The 18740-nt window shown below is 28.1% G+C and overlaps 1 protein-coding gene across 8 annotated transcripts in view; it reads right to left on the bottom strand.

Moving 5' to 3' along the window:
• Window positions 1–594: 594 nt before the first annotated feature.
• Window positions 595–18740, bottom strand: part of LOC132920325 (uncharacterized) — a 28157-nt gene continuing 10011 nt past the window's right edge. For 7 of the 8 annotated variants that reach the window (XM_060982630.1, XM_060982640.1, XM_060982648.1 and 4 more), the window contains 12 exons: window positions 17006–17154; window positions 14292–14348; window positions 8998–9194; window positions 8803–8926; window positions 7455–7705; window positions 7126–7239; window positions 6396–6556; window positions 4189–4394; window positions 3888–4125; window positions 2907–3040; window positions 2005–2263; window positions 595–1884 (listed from right to left, as the gene is read on the bottom strand). In XM_060982630.1, the coding sequence (XP_060838613.1) occupies window positions 1780–1884; window positions 2005–2263; window positions 2907–3040; window positions 3888–4125; window positions 4189–4394; window positions 6396–6556; window positions 7126–7239; window positions 7455–7705; window positions 8803–8926; window positions 8998–9194; window positions 14292–14348; window positions 17006–17154 (1995 nt within the window). In that variant the 3' untranslated portion in view covers window positions 595–1779. Of the gene's footprint in view, window positions 1885–2004; window positions 2264–2906; window positions 3041–3887; window positions 4126–4188; window positions 4395–6395; window positions 6557–7125; window positions 7240–7454; window positions 7706–8802; window positions 8927–8997; window positions 9195–14291; window positions 14349–17005; window positions 17155–17709; window positions 17875–18740 lie in introns of those variants that run through there. The other variant, XM_060982622.1, reaches the window with a different exon arrangement.

Here is an 18740-nt window from a genome sequence, read left to right as displayed (position 1 = left end):
ACACCAAATCAAAAAAATAAAAATAAGTACCTATCTAATAAAATATTGAAAATTCTTTCAGTCTTTGATTAAATAATTAGAGTTCAGAAACTCTAAATTCTATTTTTTTTTTTATGGGATTAATAATTTAAAATCATTACATAAGACACTTATGGATAATATAGATATGAAACTTAAGAAAACAAAATATCATAACACTTAACTTTCTAAGTCAATAGTACATACAAATATGTATGTATTGTAATCTACCCTGTATGTTTCGCAAAAATTTATTTCAAAAATTAAAATATTTTTTTTTTAGAAGAGAGGTTTGCATAGATATTGACAAATTATGTTTAGTCTAACAGTACTTACACATTATTTTTTAAACAGATTAAAACGACAAAACAAAATACACAGATAATATACTGAATAAATACAAATAAATAAGTACTATATTGAATGACACACGTACTTAAAATGTTGAACCCCGTAAAAAAAAAATAATATAGTACAAATGCTAACAATTTCAAAACAACAATATGTTTATAGATGAGTCATGAACACTAAATATTCACTAAAACATCACAATTTATAACAATCATTTAGAAAACGTAGTTTTCACATTAAATTATATTATACATCATATAGGTAATTATAAAATCAAAAATACAATTTATGAATATTATAAGTAAACATTTTTAAGTATAAAACATAATTTTTAAGTAGCGAATGATACATATTATTTAAAATAAATCGTCTTAAAATTGACCAGAAAAATATAAGTCTATACGTAGCTTAAAACTCAAAAAATAAATCTGACTAGATAAAGTAGATTCACTTTGCAATATTTAGGGTAAACAATATAGAAATTTGTTACTAAATAAAGATAAAATAAATACTAAATATTAAACGGCGATGCCAATACAACGAGGCCTTTGAGGCGACAGTATTTTTAGATTAATAAATTCTAGCGACAAAATAACTTTTTGAAATATATAACCCGAACGCTAGGTCAAAGGGAAAATCTTAATAAAGAAAGAAAAGTACCCAAATTAGCAATTGATTTTCAGTCGAGAATCGGAACTCCTCAGACGCTAACCAACGGATCGCTGATTACTGATTAGGGCGGTTAATAATTTATTAAATTATGGTTTTTGGATAATAAAATAAAATTATTTTGAATAAAAGGAAATATTATATTAAATCATTGCTTTTTAAAGTTGGAGTTTTGCGTTAAAAAGGTTACTGTTCAATCGGGTTTGGACACAAGTTTGGACATAGGTTCTCCTATAAGTATATCGCTATATCGTATTTTTTCTTATTGGCTCTCGTTAAGTTAGGTTCGGTGTTATGGATGTTGTAAGATTATACAATATATCCAATTCTATCGCCGAATCAGCAACGCCAAAATTTTATTCACCACAAAATATTTAGCAGTGAATGAATCGTCTTTAAAAATTGAACCACAAACTTAAATTCAAAACGAAAAAAAATGGTTTTGAACAATACTATGGAATTACACTCATAATACTTTGATTAAATTATACAATATTATGGATTTCGAATGACTTAAATAAACGATTAAAAGTCTATGTTAAACGTAAATCGTTATTAAACTAATAGTATAAGTATAATTAAAGGTATAGTAAAGAATATCGGTTGAGACTTTTATGACACATAACGTAATCAAATTTAAAAAATCAACAATAATTTCGAATGGCGTGAAGCTGAATCGGAACTGCTGACTTGTAAAATATTAGTATCCAAATCACATTTCTAAGCAGACTTCAAGCTTTCTCAATTCTGTGTTTTGCAATAGCAGTACTTATTGAGTTGTGGTTGAGTTTTCGCGACACACCAACTTTGGTTTCCATACTCATTAACTCTGCTAATGTCTTTTTCCTGAAACGTTTTAAAAAAAATAACGTAGGTATAGCAAAAAAATATTATATTTTATTCTATCATCGTCCGTTGAATTCAAATCGGACGAATATAAGTAGTATAACTTGGGGCAAAACTCACGTAAACCGTGTACCGGCTGGTATCGCTGTTATACTGGCATGAAAATTCGAATACAGCGTTGGCAGGCTGTCGCGTGATCACCTTAATCTGCAGATAGATATCGGTGATTTTCGTGTTGGCCGACATGTCGGGCACGAACCCATCGGTATCGGCGGCCTGGTGGAATTTCAATAGCCCTTCGTTGGGCGCCATCCTGTTAGCCCATTCGATCCGATCGATCTCTATCGGCGCACACTGGTCAGTGTATTCGGCATTAAACCTGTGTGACAAGACGTTTGAGTAAAAAATAATACGATAACGAAACAAACAATGATACAGGGATAGTTTGATCCATAAAAAAATTTAATTTTTATAATTTTATAATTTTTTTGTCGAATAAAATCGGTATGAGATTATGAAAGAAAATTGGCCCAACCAAAAAATTGTCCACCAGATGACAGCACGCGTTTGCATTTTGGTTAAGCTGAAATAAATTAATTTAATCGCCCGAAATAAATATAATATTCCTAAATAATTAATTTCGCGTGTGTGGTATATGTATCAAGTTTAACAATATTTCTATATTTATTACGGATCTATGCCCCGAATTTTAGAGATTTTTTGAAGACCCTCGTTAGATACACGTAGGTGGTTATTTTTCCATTTTTTTTTTTTTAATTTAATTATTTAAAGTTGCATATATTTATAGTTGTTAATTGATAATTTGTTATATTATGACTAGGTTGAATTTAATTTAGTAAAAATTTACACTGGTAATAAAGGAGGCCCAAATAAGTTTCTATTTAATTACGTTCTTATAAACCTGACCCCTAGTATAGGTAGCTGGTAGCAAGATAAATAACATGTAAGCATCGATCGTTTTATAGATATATTATAGCTGCAGGATATGTGCATTTTCTCACCTATTAAGAAACTGTACGAAGTGTGTGACTGCATCGACAGCCAACGCACTATCGACGCTTATCGGCTGCCATTTTAGACAAGCACACCAGTGAGGTTCAATATAAGCGTCTCTACACGTTCTCTCCAACGGTATCTGAAAAAGACGTAAGTTATTGAATTAATGTGATTATCAGATGTCGCTCGCATATATATACTTTTATAAACTGTAATACACTTTATTGTAACGCTAAAATTATTGACAAGTTATCACTTTTGATTTTGACAAGTGGTATATTTTAGGAGAGCAATATGTCTTTTAGGGGATGGGCCGTGTGTTTTTTTTAATCTATTTGTAATTGTCTATAACAGAGATTCCCAAACTTTTTTGACCACGTGCCAATTTTTTAAATTTTCGTAGATTCCTATAAAATTGAATTTTTGCAAATTCATCTAAATGCTTTTTATAGCTTACATGGAGCTGCTCCTTTTAATACGGTTTACTATGGAATGCAACTTTTTAAAACAAAAACGTGTTAAGATTATTTTTATTCATACCTTCATTTCTTTAATAATGACAATATTTATTTAATTTTTGTAATAATTAAAACGTCAGGAAATGCAAATTAAATTACGATACATGCATTTTGACTTAATAACTCTCGTATACCCCTATTTACACCTCATACACCCCCAATTTTCTTTTTCGTTTACATGGCCCTCTTACCGGTCAGAATCGCCTCCTGAACTTCTGGTTTATAATATATATATTAATATTACCATCAATTTAGCGTTAAATATAATTAACAATTAATAAAATAGTGAGTAAAAAAAGTTAACTAATGAGGATCTATCAAAAATTGTATTTAAATTGAATAATTTTCCGTTATATATTAGTCAAATTTCAAATACACCACTTTAGATATAATATATTATCACCAGTCTACACTACATAATATGGCTTGAGCTGCAAAAAACTGTTAATTACATTATTACACTAATACCTCGTTGAACAGCGATATAGAACGCTTGTTCACATCATCAGTTTTAAGCTCTTCTCGATGCAGGACACTCATCAATGTTGAGTATATGTCGAATGGCGTCGTCAGACGGTTAACATTATTGTTTAGATTGGACGCCATTTTTGGATACTTCCGGTCAAACCATTTCGGTAGTGTGAACGAGAAAAATGGCATCCGCTCTTCGAGTTTTCCCTGTTGCGTGTCTCGTACAGACGCGAACCTGTAGGTGATGGACAACAAATAGCGTAAAGAAATCCATTAAATCGGATAAATCGTATTATACCTCTGGCCGTGATCGCTCATAAACACCAGCATGGTGTTGTTCAGGTATCCAGAATTCTCAAACCATTCCAACCACTCAACTAGATCATTTTCCGCGACTGATACCTTACTCGCATAATCGTGGGATAATTCGCCTTGAAATGCAAACATAAACTTTGGTTTGTCTTCATACACCCGAAACATGTCTTTAACGTAATTGAGCATTATCTGTAAACCAATTGATATCAGTTATTGAAAACTAAATCTAATTTAAAATGTCTACTTAAACTTTCCTATGCCATTTTATATAGTATATTCAATATTCAAAAATCAAGACAATAATTATAATAAATCCAAATTTCAAAAAAATATTCCTTATAATAAAATAAATGGAAGCTTGTAATTTGGACAACCTTATAGGTCGCTGAAAATAGTGTTTATTTGATTATTTTGTAGGTACTCTCGTTGACTTTGAAACTTTATCAACTCAAAAGACAATAATAATTTTTCAGTATTTCCTACCCAATGCCTTATCAGATAAATTATCAGTGATAATTATTACAAGATTTGACCTCCGATCCATCGTAATCTCGTCATTACGTAATATTAGATACATTTAAAATTATTTATGAAAATAAAGCATTTATTAACTACTTTAATATTATAAGTTTTTTATATATACTGTTGTAAATAGTTAGCTTTAAAATCAATACTGACGTACTGGAAAACGGTGTGAATATAGGTTAGATTTAGGTAGTGAAATAAACGTACATAATTAAAAATAGAATATTCTGTATTATAAGATGCTCATATCTTAATATCTTATACTTTACTACGAATAAACGATACTAACGTATATGTAATACTGGAGGAAAACAAATCAATTTTGAATTTTGATGCAAACTAAAATTAATATTTTTTATATTAATAATAAAAATAATACCTAGTTTTCATAATTGTTTATGTTTTCCTGATATATTTAAACATTTTGTAATAAGTAAGTATAGTTAACTTTTATAATTACTTATATTATAATTCATTGCAATATAAATTATTTAATTTTTAATTTTAAGCGGAGCCATGTGAATAATGTATACATTATCAATATTTGATTTTACAATGATGTGTGCTTTTTTGGGTCTCTATACACGATAAGTACCTAATAGATAAAATGCTTTCACCTAAGTCAACCTAACCTTTGATAATAGACATTTTTGCTAAATTTTTATATTATTATTTTCTATATATGATACAATTTTCAAAATATTTTTTTTCATTTTTATCTAATTATAGGCACAAGAAATTTAAAAAAAATTTTCAAATTTTTACAAAATTCTTCAAAATTATTAAAATGTATAAACTACAAATAATTTGATTGTAAAAAAATATAAATATATAAAATCTTCAATTTATATAGCTAAAATAAGAAAAAATAATTTATTTAATGAGTAGTTCACTAGAAAATCTAAAAAATATTCAAACACAATTATTTTTTATGTAGTTTATATAGCAATAGTTTAAATTTAGACGAAATTACGTGTTTTAACGACCGATGTTGAATGTTGATTATTGCGTTATAATTCAAAAATATTATTCTTAAGGACATAAAACTTTTATGTATATTATGAATATATGCAATGTAATTTTCAAAATATGTAGATTAATTTATTTTAAGATATTATTTATTTATATATTATGACCCTATTTACACTGTTTTACGGTATTTACAGTGAGGTATTATTTACTCAAAAGTTTATAACAATAATATGATACAGTATAAATATACCTATACTATTATAATAATTAAATACTAATAATATAATAAGCGTAAAATGTTCGTAAAAAATCAAATAAATCTAGCGTAGGGCGTAGCACTTAAAATAAAATAAATTACTTTAATAGCTATATTAAAAAAAAAAATACATGGAATATACTATTAGTGATATAGATTTACAGGCTGTCTCTGCTCATAACTGTTTTTCGTATACAATGATTGACACCTAATATACAGTAGAGCGGTATTCACTTGCCAACACCTTTTTAATACCATTTTCATTTAATCGTACTATTTATGAATTCAAAATAGACTATGTATGAATAACTGCAACATATATATCAAACCATATCTATGCATTGTGATTATACATCATTATCTTTTCAATTTGCTTTGTTCGTTAAGTATATTAAATAAAATGCATAAGATAATAAAATAAAATGTTAAGGAATTACCTTGTGCCTTGGTAGAGAACCATAACAAAAAGGCTTTTGTTGATTGAACATTGGCAACGCGTCTACGTAATATGATCGCATATAATGATCGGTCGGTTGTTCGTCGAATCCTTTTAGCCTGTACGTAAAAATGCCAAGGTTTGGAACGTCTTCAGCATAACCTATTAAACCCCGAATAAATAATCAATTCACTGAAATAAAATATAATTTTTTACAATTTTAAGTTTTAACTCTCTAGAAAGATCATTTTGATTTCTTCACAATATTTACCGTTAAAAGTGAAAAATAATAAGCACCCCTATACTTCAAAAAAAACGATATACCTAATCCAATACTTTTTTTTACAGTACAAATAATATTCTCGAAACGTTACACTCACATCAGTTTTACGATTAGATCAATGAATTCTCACATTCCACGATATTCAAATTTATATTTATGTTCGATATTGAGAATACGTATAATGTACGATTTCAAAAACATAAGATAAAGCTCAGTGACCAAATCTCTAATGAAAATTAGTTTGTGATTGGAAACAAAAATATTTATAGTTTATATTAGTTTCCATTAATATGTCACGCATTCGTCAACTTCGTGACTCAGGCACCGATGACATGACGGGTCTGAATGCGAACGGCGTCCAAAACGATAACGGCAGCTGGAGGTTCAGTAACGCGACACGCCTTCTCAGCAAAATATAAATCCAAAAATGTAATTCAGATTGACTCACCAGTGACGTAACCGTGTTTCTTAAATTCATTCCATATGAATGGATAGACATTCACGTATGACGCTTTATTTCCCATGCGTTTCCTGGTGTCCGGAAGTTCCAGTTCAGTGCGTCCTGTAACGACAATAATACGACGATGGTAAATTGTAAGCACATAATATGAGTATATTATGTCTATTAGATCATATTATTTTTAATTAGATTTTTATTAGGCTGCAAAAATTGCATTTAACATAATTGATGGTGTAAATTATGGTGATGATGATAATATGATGACGATTATTTTAATAATATAATGCATTAATGCTCATAAAAATCATTATAGGTACCTGTCAAAATTGGTATCAACGCTTGTGGAGTCCCGTCACCGACGATGTTATAGCCATTTAACACGCGTGCACCCATAGATTTTAGTTTGGAATACACCTTGGGCAATACTCTCTGCACCATCATGTGTGACATAGAGTCCATTCCGATCATAAGAACGTTGAGTCCTAACCCGTCTTTGGGCACTTGATCCCATCCAGCTCTATTTATCACATCCTCGTCAAATCGTATACCGGCCATGCGGCTCTCCCAACTGAATTGAAAAAAAATACTGTTAATATACTGTACGAACTGATGACCGTGTGAACGAAAATAATGTGAAAAACATTAGTGTCGTGTAAAAATAGAAATAAACCCAACAACGGATATAAAAAATTTAAAAGTTATTATTAATAACTAAATATTCTATATTAGCTATATTTAGTGACTGTTTTATGAGCTTAATTTAATATCAATCCTTGTAAGTTGTAATACCTATTACATATTATAATTAGCTTCTGTTAAAACTGTATAATGTTTCATTGTATACGATCATTAACAGCTAAATAATAATTACGTATTTATCTATATATAGAAGTTTTACTCCGATAGCTTTTTACAAGAGGTCTGTATTCCACGTGAAGTTAAATTCATGGGAGTCTGTGAATTAGTTTTACGTTAATCCACGAATTTAACAACACGTATATCCGTAAATTTATTTCACATGCATTTTTTTATAAATACACATTACACACGTTTATTATTACAACTGAATACAACGACAGTTTCAATGCATTTAGTATATTCCACTGATTTCTAATTTTTTCACAGCGGTGATAAGTAATTAGTTATTTATTTTAAACCCGAAGCATCATTTGCTTCACCCGCTCGGTATTTTTACGATAATACTGCTTATAAAACATGTATTTAATAATAGGTACAGTAGTAGTAGGATATTTTAATTTTATTTTTTTATTGAAATTATTAACAAAATATATATATATATATATTAAAAAATTATATTATAATTGAATACGTTTAATAATTATTATGTTTTAATTTTAAATGATGCACAGTAATTAATAACATGATTTACTAATTAATTAAATTTGTAATTAATACGCGTGATCAAAAAATATGTGATCACGTGAGTATTCACATTCAAATTCGAAAGATCTACTTTTTACGTCGTTTATTTTTAGGTTGGATTAAGACCAACTCCAAAAAGCCTAGGTATTACAAAAATCTACTAATAATACATATTTAGTTTGTATATTTTACGCATCAATAGTACACAATTCTCGAGAAGTCGGGACATGTGATATTTTACGTAAAATGTTAATAGATATTTAAAAACTAAATGCATCTCACCTAAATTTGCCATTTTCTGACTCACAGTAAACTCTGAAAAAATCCGATGTCTCTAAATTGTATTCTGTGTGAGTCGTGGTCACGACACCCAGTGACGTAGAGAACTCGTTGGCTCTCAAAACGTCTGAAAACCGTACAATTATTGAAATAAAATTAAAAATCTAGTTCAAAGCCGGCTCATAATATTTATTTTACCCATAAATTTGCACTGGATATCGCCGTACTTCTTGAGCGCCTTATCGGTGATACGTGCGATGTTCCCCTTGATTGTAACCCAATCCTCCTCTTCATCGCAGACCAAAGGTGGCTCTTTTTTGACGAATTTCATCATGACCGGGTCGAATGGATCCAAAATAGGATGCGGGCATGCTATATAGTTTTCGTTTTTCAAACTTGAATAGACAAAACAACAAACATACGTTCATAATGTTATTATATTTTCATATCATATAAATCATAATTATGATTTAATATTAATTATTATAGTAAATTATTTTTAATATAGATACAGAGAAATACACGCTTAACACCCACTATACAATATACATAAGTATAGACTTTAGATATCTCAAAAAAACTTTTAGTAGAAATATAACTTTTTTTTGTTTTATTGTGAGCTTAAAATATTTCATACACTAGTATAATTATTGCAAAATATCTAATTTATTTCCATTTTAGATTCTGAACAGAGTAATGAATGTATTTATTTTACAATATGTGTTTTTTTTTTTTTTGGTTGTGTGTGTGTTATCACGTTTTGGAGTGGAGTAGTAATAGTGATTTGATTTTTGACTTCAGCCCCGTTTTGAAAAGAAAAGTGAATCAAGTTGGTATATTTTTTTTTTTTGAGGGTTCAAAAATAAAAAATGTCCAGTAGTTTTTAAAAGCGTCAGGTAAAACCCTAAAAAAGTAACGGAAAAACAGGAATTTTTATGCTTAACCAGTCTTCAACAAAATCGATTTTTTTTTATTCTGCTGGAACTCAAAAACGAATCATAGTAAATACTTGAAATTTTCACAAAATATTTATATTAGCGTTATCTATTTACAATTAAATTTTCAAAATATTTTTAACTTTTTTTTTAAGCTAAATTGAAATTTTCGATTTTTCTAAGTTTTTTTTTAAAATGCCGATTTAAAAAATTAAGCGTTCCAAAAAATCTTTAAAATTTAATACAATGTTTATAATAAGTTGTACCTACTTATCGTAGTAAAAAAAAAAAAATCAAAAGTCATTGATTTTTATTTGTAAGCATTTAAAGTTCAAATGTTTACATAATATGTTAAAATCGCGAAAATTTGCAGGGAATTTTGAAGGTGAAAATTCATAAAATTTTTGTGATTTATACCTAAGGTTTAAAAAACCAATACAAGATTCTCCATAAGTTTTTCTTCAAATAACTGTAAAAAAGACTAGCATCAATATAGAGAAAATATTTTATGAGCGTATGAAATTTAAATTTTTACGAAATCACGTAAAATAACGATATAAAATATTTGTTTTTATTCAAAAAGTATAAGTAGTAGAAACTTGAAACTTTCACCAGTATTTGAAAAAAATAAATTACTTGTATCTAATAAAAATATATTACAATTTAAGTATAGATAATAATATATATTCTAGAATCTAGACTGACATATCATTTCTGTTCAGAATCGTTTTTCGTATACAATGATACATGTCATTGCAACCAAATTTAACACATCTATATAGTGATCTATCTCCACCTCTACTATATAGCAGAGCGATACTCACTTGCCCACCCTATTTTTAATTTATACCGTAATAATTTTGAACTATATCTTAAACAATTTTTTTATGATATAATATAACGGAAATATAGTTCAAATACCAAATCGTTAATTATCTAGGTATTTAGATTTGCTTGTTATTTAATTTTAACAATTTTCAAGTTAAGATAGACTGAGTAATGCATTACGAATTTGTAAGTATGACCTTCACTATTCCTATCTAAACTTTAAATCAAAAACAATAATATATAGCGTGACAAACTATTTTATTTTTAATTTCAGTCAATAACGTTGACTGAGAAAATAAGAATAGAGTATTAAATGGATCATTTTGTTTATATAAATATAACATTTTATTAGCGTATAAATTAGGTACCTACGTAGATATTTTTTATACGATGTTCAAAAAACAAAATTCGGTTAGCATAAAATAGTGCGTGCAATAAAATATTAAGCCAACAGCATATTATAGTTTAACAATATCACCAATACATATTCCAAAAAAAACGTAACTTATAACATGCCTTACATATATCTAATTAAGACTCGCTGCATGTTAAGGTTAGCAAATAATATGATAGATAATAATATGAACTAAAAATAAGTTCAAACACATTTCCATGTTTGTCATTATATGGATGTTTATAATGTTTACAAAAACAATTTACATTGAAGAATACACGAAATATTTGGCGCTTAAAACGTCGTAAACACACAAATAAATAGTTTTGTCTAAAAAACATGGCAGAGTTCACATACCAGTTGAACATAAATAGAATAAGTTTTTTTAATATTGTACTTAGATTTTAGAAGCAATCGCACATTTAAATCAACTGACAATTTAAGTTTCCACGATTAATTACTTGTACAGTACATCAATAGGTTTAAAAAAATAATAGATCAAAGATGAATAATTCCATTTGAATACAATTATTAAGCCAAATGGAATGAAATTGAGATTAATGATGTAATTGAAAAAAGCTCAGCCAGTATGACTAGAAGGAACTAAACGTAGGTACATAAAGACTTTAAAAAAAAAAAATGTCATTACACTTATCGTCAACGACGTCAACGAGGATAGAAATAATACAGTTTATAGCTACTGAAACGACATTAAAACCATTTAATTTTAAAATCAAATTGGATGACAGTGGACTATCAACTATGGCTATTCGGACACAAAGATACTTCTTAGTTATAACTTATTACGAAAAAGCACGCACCCACGTATGGTTAGATATGATTAGATTATCCTTACGCACGCCACTTATGTTTCCGCTAAACACTATATGTTATTATGACAGTAATGTAACTGGCACACGCGCCAGAGTGAATGATAAGTACTTCAAAATATCATGATGTTATGGCGCGTGCCCCGTGTTCAGAACAAGGTATGATATTTAGAAAACACACTTTACAGAATAAACACATCAATATAATATAATATTGTATAACTGTATAAGTCTTCACTATATAGAGAATCGGCGAACATTGAGACGAAAGGTGTTGATATGAACTTACTATATCTAAGAATCATATACATTCGTCTTGCAGTATTTACATATTGTTCTAAAATATTGGTACCCTATTCAAATCCCCGATTTTTGCTTAGTACGAATGCCATTGCTAGTTAAATATTTTATTTATCACATAATATATATTATAAAAGACGAAAACGTGAAAAACTTAAATCTTCTTATTATTAAATTTTAAATGTCTACTAAGTGTACTAGGTAACTAATATCGATTTCATTAAAATTTTATGTGCTAATGACGTCATTATTTGTCAATATTGAAAAGACTTTTACCTTTTACTTAATAGGCATTATTAAGTTGATTTAACTTCCTACTTGATAATTTATAATATAATTATCTTAAAAATATCTTTAACGTGAATGTATCTCGTAATGATTCCAAAATACATTTAACAATTGAGATGTTCGGGGATTTTTACATACTTATATGTTACCTTAGGTGACTACCCCCGTAATCCTTTCCTGTGCCGTTATGCTAGCAACACAATATAATTGTATTAAACGAGTTTTCGTGATTAATCAGATTTTTTTTAAATAGATTATATTTGCAATAGAGACATACTTCATATTAGTATTATATTAATACATGTATACCATTTAAATAGGGAGCATACACGGTACAATGTTCAAAATATTTTACTATTACTGAATAATTTATAGACATTAAAAATTTTCACTTTTTCAGATTCTGACCAAAGCGATGAATGTACTGAGTTAGCATTTAGCAATGATGTAATCGTATGTTTGTTTTGTGTCTCCCATCACTTTTTAAAGCAGTAAAAATGCTTCAGGTTTGGTGATTTCTTTTAACAAATTGGATTTATTTGGTACATATAAAGATACCCAGCATTTTAGCATTTTTAAAAATAATCGGGAAAAGCAAAAAAAGAAAATAAATTAAGAGAAAACACGAACCTAACTGATTTTTAATTTTTTTTATTAAACATGCTCTATTTGAAATATTTGTATTTATCATGTTCTGTACTATTTATTGCAATATACGTACTACTGTACTACATCGGTGTAACTAGGGGGCACTAGATGGGGGCTTAGCCCCCTGAAGTTGTATTTAGCCCCCCTATAAGGTTGTAAATTTTAGCCTCAACTCAAGCCTGTAGCTAAAATCCAAATCCGAAAAAATAAGAAAAAGAATGTTTAAAATAACTCATAATTAATAAATATTTTATGTATATAATTGATATTGTTTTATTGTGGATGTACCAAAAACGAATTTATAAGTAATTGGTTATAGTTATCGCGGAAGAAATTTTATTGTATTGAGTCAATCAATACTAATGACCAGGGATCGGAAGTTCTAGCAAATGCATATTTTTCTTGGTTCGTCCTAGAACATCCAAAGTAAGATACAAATATGTTTCACACTTCTCTGATGTCATACACGAAATTTTATTCACTGATAAACAATGATGATATTTTAAAACTATTTTCATCAAAATATAGGCGTATACAGTTATAAATTATAATGTAAATTTGTTTTTATTGACTAGGTTATAATTTGATTCTATGGTTTATTTTTAATTTTGATTTTAGAGGACTCTTTTGATTACTACGCTAGTGATGCTTACAGGGGATGGGGGGGAGCTTTACTCCCACGAGTTATTTTGAACTTTGGTTTTCTAGAACTCTAGCCCCTGTAACTATTAAATCCTAGTTACGCCCATGCTATACTAGTCTGTGTTTCGATGATTGCTTTTACAAAGACAAAAATATTTGGATGGGGAGAATAAAAGTTTGAAGAAAATGAAGAGTGAAAAGCTTCACACGCGTTAGTTGTTCGTTCAAAACTTATTGTATTAGACGCTATATTATACCTAGTCACTTTAACCAGTAATAAATTGATCAATAAATAAGTTTTAATTTTCAAGCATTTTAGTTAGTGTTATACAAGCGCAATTGGTATACTGACCCTAATCAGAAATTGTCCAACGCCCCAAAAATCATACCATGAAATATAATATGGTGATAAATTCTAATACATTTTAAAATTACATATAATATTCTAAATTTATTACTAGGTATATCTAATAAGAAAAAAGTTATTACTTTTACCAATATAAATAAAAAATGAATTGAATCGTTTTTAAAATATCAACACCTGAATAAAATAATTTAGGCTCAGAGCTATAAATAAATAATACTATGACGTATCTAATGTAATAATATGACATAATTATACGTTACTTTTTAACAGGAACTTCATTATTTGATGATTTGCTAATATCAAGTTCGATTTGTTTACTAAACATAAAAAAACCATTAATAGTTGACTAATAAAAAAAAAAAATGACTTATCATGATTCATAGATATATAAATATTAAATTTCATGAAGGTTAACCATTGCAAATGACCAGTATATTATTTTAATACTGATTTTTTACAAAATCAGAGGTCTATTTTGTACTTGTGTGCATACAGATGTTGTTTAAAAACGTTTATTTTTTTGAATGTATAAAGTAGGCACAGTAAAATATTTGCGTGATCAATACACAAAATATGCGTTCCAACAGATGTCGACCATATGTACTATAATAGTTTTTATAAACGAAACTAATAATTATTACAAAATACCGAATTAATAATTCATACAACATTCGTATGCTATATGTCGTCCATTTGATATACGAATATAAAGTACGAATTTTATATTATCGTATAATATTCACTATTTATGCATACGTGCATATAATATAATATAATTGTTACTTCGTGATTTGTATTGCATGTAAGTACTATAAAATTTGTCAAGACAAAAAAGCCACACTGATTCTTTGTATACATTAAATTAAAAAGAAATACAATTATAATGTACCTATAAATAAATAAATGTCCCATAAGACATTATATAGCAATTACTCGTTTCTGACAAATTTGATTCCCGTTTCCGCCAATATTTACCTATGATTTATTATATTTGCTATGATTAAAATATTGTAAAACGACTAAAATAAAATAAAATGTATTTTTATTTTTATTTAAATTTATTACAAGCCGTATAAAAACTTCACAGTTCATATATTATATTTATATAATTGTTCCAGCGAGCTCTTTAAATTTGAGTGGACTGTAATTTTGTTCTGTTGCCTTTGTTAATTTTCCGTTGGTAGTAGTTGTTGACCCTTGTAGAAACGTGCGTGTACTGACTGGGTTTGCGTCCGTATTTTTAAACGCGATATCGCTTATCACGCTTGTACGCGGGGGCGCCTGACTACAGTGCTTGGAAAAAACGCAACATTGCACGGAAACGTCCGACAATGTTGGAGAAATATCCCTTTTTATTCTGCCGGTGCTTCCCCAATAGATTAAGATTTATAATCACCTAATTTGAATTAACTCATCTCGAAACTAGATATCTAGTATACATACATAACAACATTACGATATAATAATTATTTATCGTTATTACCGAATGCGTGTGAAATGCGTATGATCATCAATAGTAGATCGATTGGGTAAGTTTGCATACATACTGTGCATTATTACAACCGGTGCATGCTTCCCAGACAGGCCTGTGATCTACATAACAAATTATACATACATAATCGCAATTTGGGGGGGGGTGAACCTGAGTGTGCTTATCACCCTCGATTTTAAAATTAACATCCCCAAATTGTTTCATGTCAATTTATATTTTAATAGTAATAAGTATCCATAACCGTAAGATAATATGAAAAAAAAATAAAGGGGCTTCAGTGCCCCCAGTTTTCTCATTGAAATTACGCGCCTGAATACATAGGCTCCAGACGGACAGCCAGCGGAAGATTAGTAGACTAATTGTACGCCTCCCAACATCAAACGTGCCTGTTCGTTTGCAATGATCGGCATACAGCGTGCTAGGACGCTGACCGATGTATCCGGTAAACGCGTACAGTATGCAGCGAATATTGACCGAAGGCTCAAGATAATATGTAATCTATAATTATGCTAGTTGCTAGTATATAACTATAAATAAAGAATTATAAAATGGTAAAATGCAGCATGGCATATTTTCACATAAATCTATACTTATAGTGCATATGTCGAGTAATATATATAAATCAAATTTTTTGATTACTTATTATTCATTATAATTTTTGAATAAACAGACAAAATATTATGTATTACCGATATACAATCCATTTAGGCTCGAGCCTACCCAATTTTTATTTGACTGTTTGATTTTTTTTATCACAAATAAAAATGTTTTTATTAATTATTATTATCATGGGCGGAACTACGGCTCCGTATTAATGTGTACATTTGATGAGAACATATTATTTTAAATTTAATAAAATAAATTACTTATGTTATACATTTGTGTTGTAATAAAAAACATTGGTGTTCCCTATCGCCCTCTACCCTTTCCTTTTGATATGAAAGGTGCAAAATGACTCTCATGAGTGGCCCAGTCTAATGAAAATGTCTAGTTCCACCTATGGTTATTATTATTGAATTTTATTATCATACCCATGTTCCATGTATAAATTAATCTTCCTTATTAGTTAAAATTATAAACACACTAAACACTACAAAACAAAACGGGCCTATCCAAATCCAATTAATTTGTGTTGGACACGCTACTGTTCATTACACGTGTATAATATTATATAAGTACATTAAAATATAAAATATCTTCCAAAAATATGAAATATGAGTATAATAATTTTACTAAAGCAAATTTGGCGGAAATAGTAAACAAACCTTTTTTAAAATTGGCGGAAACAGTCATTTTTAATGTTGGCGGAAACGGTGCATGGTCAATTATATTCGTACATCGACTGTCGCACGCTGTACAAAATAGAGCCCTAGGTACTAGATTAATTGGACATAAATTATAGTTTTAAATATTTCTAATATCAAATGTATTGTATGCGGAAAATATATATCTAAATTTAAAAAATGAATTATTTGTACGTACCGCATAATGTTTCGATCTGACATATCGTAATAAGAATTGCTGCGGGTCATTTGAAAAATCGAATAGCCCATGATTCCTAAAAATATGAAGGCGCATATACGCCGAACCAGAAAGGACGGTGCACGTACAGTAACCATCTTCAACTCAAACTGTAAAAAAAAATTATAATTATATATATAAGCTAATAATATCCACAATTTTCAGTTATTAAAATAAAAATATTTTTTATTTAACACAACAAATATCGAGGAACCCAGATTACTAATTTGTTCAGATTCTATATGAGGAATTATATTTATTGTACATAGAATTTTTATTTTGCTTTGTTCCCTTTTTTTATTTTTTAGAGCACCCTTGCTTATTAATATCTATAAAATATGAATATATTATATTCAATATACTTTTTAGTAAATAATTACATTAGATTATAAATACCAAATTTATATTAAATAAAAAAGCAATTTAACATAGTTACATGCTATAAAACTGCATAATGAAATGTTTCAAACTAAAACTAAAAGTAGTATGAAATATTAATAAATAGCATATAGTTTTTAAGATAATGTGTTTTATTGATTATTTTCTTAAAGAAAAATAAAAAATAAAATAATCGTAAAAGACAGGAAAGTTATATCTGATTATATAATTACTACCAAGCTTTTAGTCAACGTTTACTTATGCAAACGTTTGTCTTATTTGCTTACCTGTTTAATATTATATTTATGAATACTCATAATTTATGAGTCATAAATATACAGTAAGTAGGTTACATAGTAAATTGCTACTTGTATTAATGCCTTAGAAGTTAAAATAGAAATATTTGATACAACGTCACATGGTAAAACTAAAAGTGAATTATATTAGTTACCTACCAACTAACTAATCGAGAATTTATGAATTAATGCATGAATGGTAGCAGTAGCTTAGATTAACAGTGGGAGAAATGAACATAACCCTCACCACAACCAACAATAAATTTCTATATGTGCCACTGTATATAGTAGAGTATAATATTTATTTATTTAATATGATATTATTATCAAGCATAAACGCAATCATGATAAAAAAAAAGTCAAATAATGGATAAGCAAAGATTTACCACCGAATAATTATAAAACAAAATTCAATATTATTATTATTATTATTATTATTATATTAGTTAATATTATCACCTTATCTTCAATTTTAATGAATTCTCGCAAATTAAAATCTGCCATGGTAATTTAGATTGCACGTATGACATAGGTAAATTTTTATTATGAGATAGAATTTTTCTGAATGATACCTTTATAGCATGTTCTATTATAGTATATGAACTAAGATGATACCTACTATTTTATGATATATGTCATACAAATAATTTATTTTCTAATAATATCTCGTGGAGCTTTTCCTAACATGGAAGTTTCTCTTCAAATTGAATAAATAATAGTAACCTCAACCAATGTAAAAAAAAGCTCTCTCATACTAAAAATAATAATATAATCTATAAGTATTATACTATACACACGATTTAAAAATGGAAATAAATAAATGTTTTATAATAAACAATAAATGATTACCTACACATCTTAAGCTTTTAAGAATAACAAAATATCTTTTTTAATACATTTTTAATTTAATATAAAAAAAATGTATTGGGTTTTAGAACATCAATAGAAATAAATTAGTGTGAAATCTGGGCTATTAGAGTCATTATAAATTCGATAAGTAAACAAAGATAATATTACATCAG

This window comes from Rhopalosiphum padi, chromosome 1 (genome assembly GCF_020882245.1).
Source record: "Rhopalosiphum padi isolate XX-2018 chromosome 1, ASM2088224v1, whole genome shotgun sequence".
In the NCBI taxonomy this organism is placed as follows: domain Eukaryota; kingdom Metazoa; phylum Arthropoda; class Insecta; order Hemiptera; family Aphididae; genus Rhopalosiphum; species Rhopalosiphum padi.
This window is presented reverse-complemented; position numbering and strand designations above follow the sequence as displayed.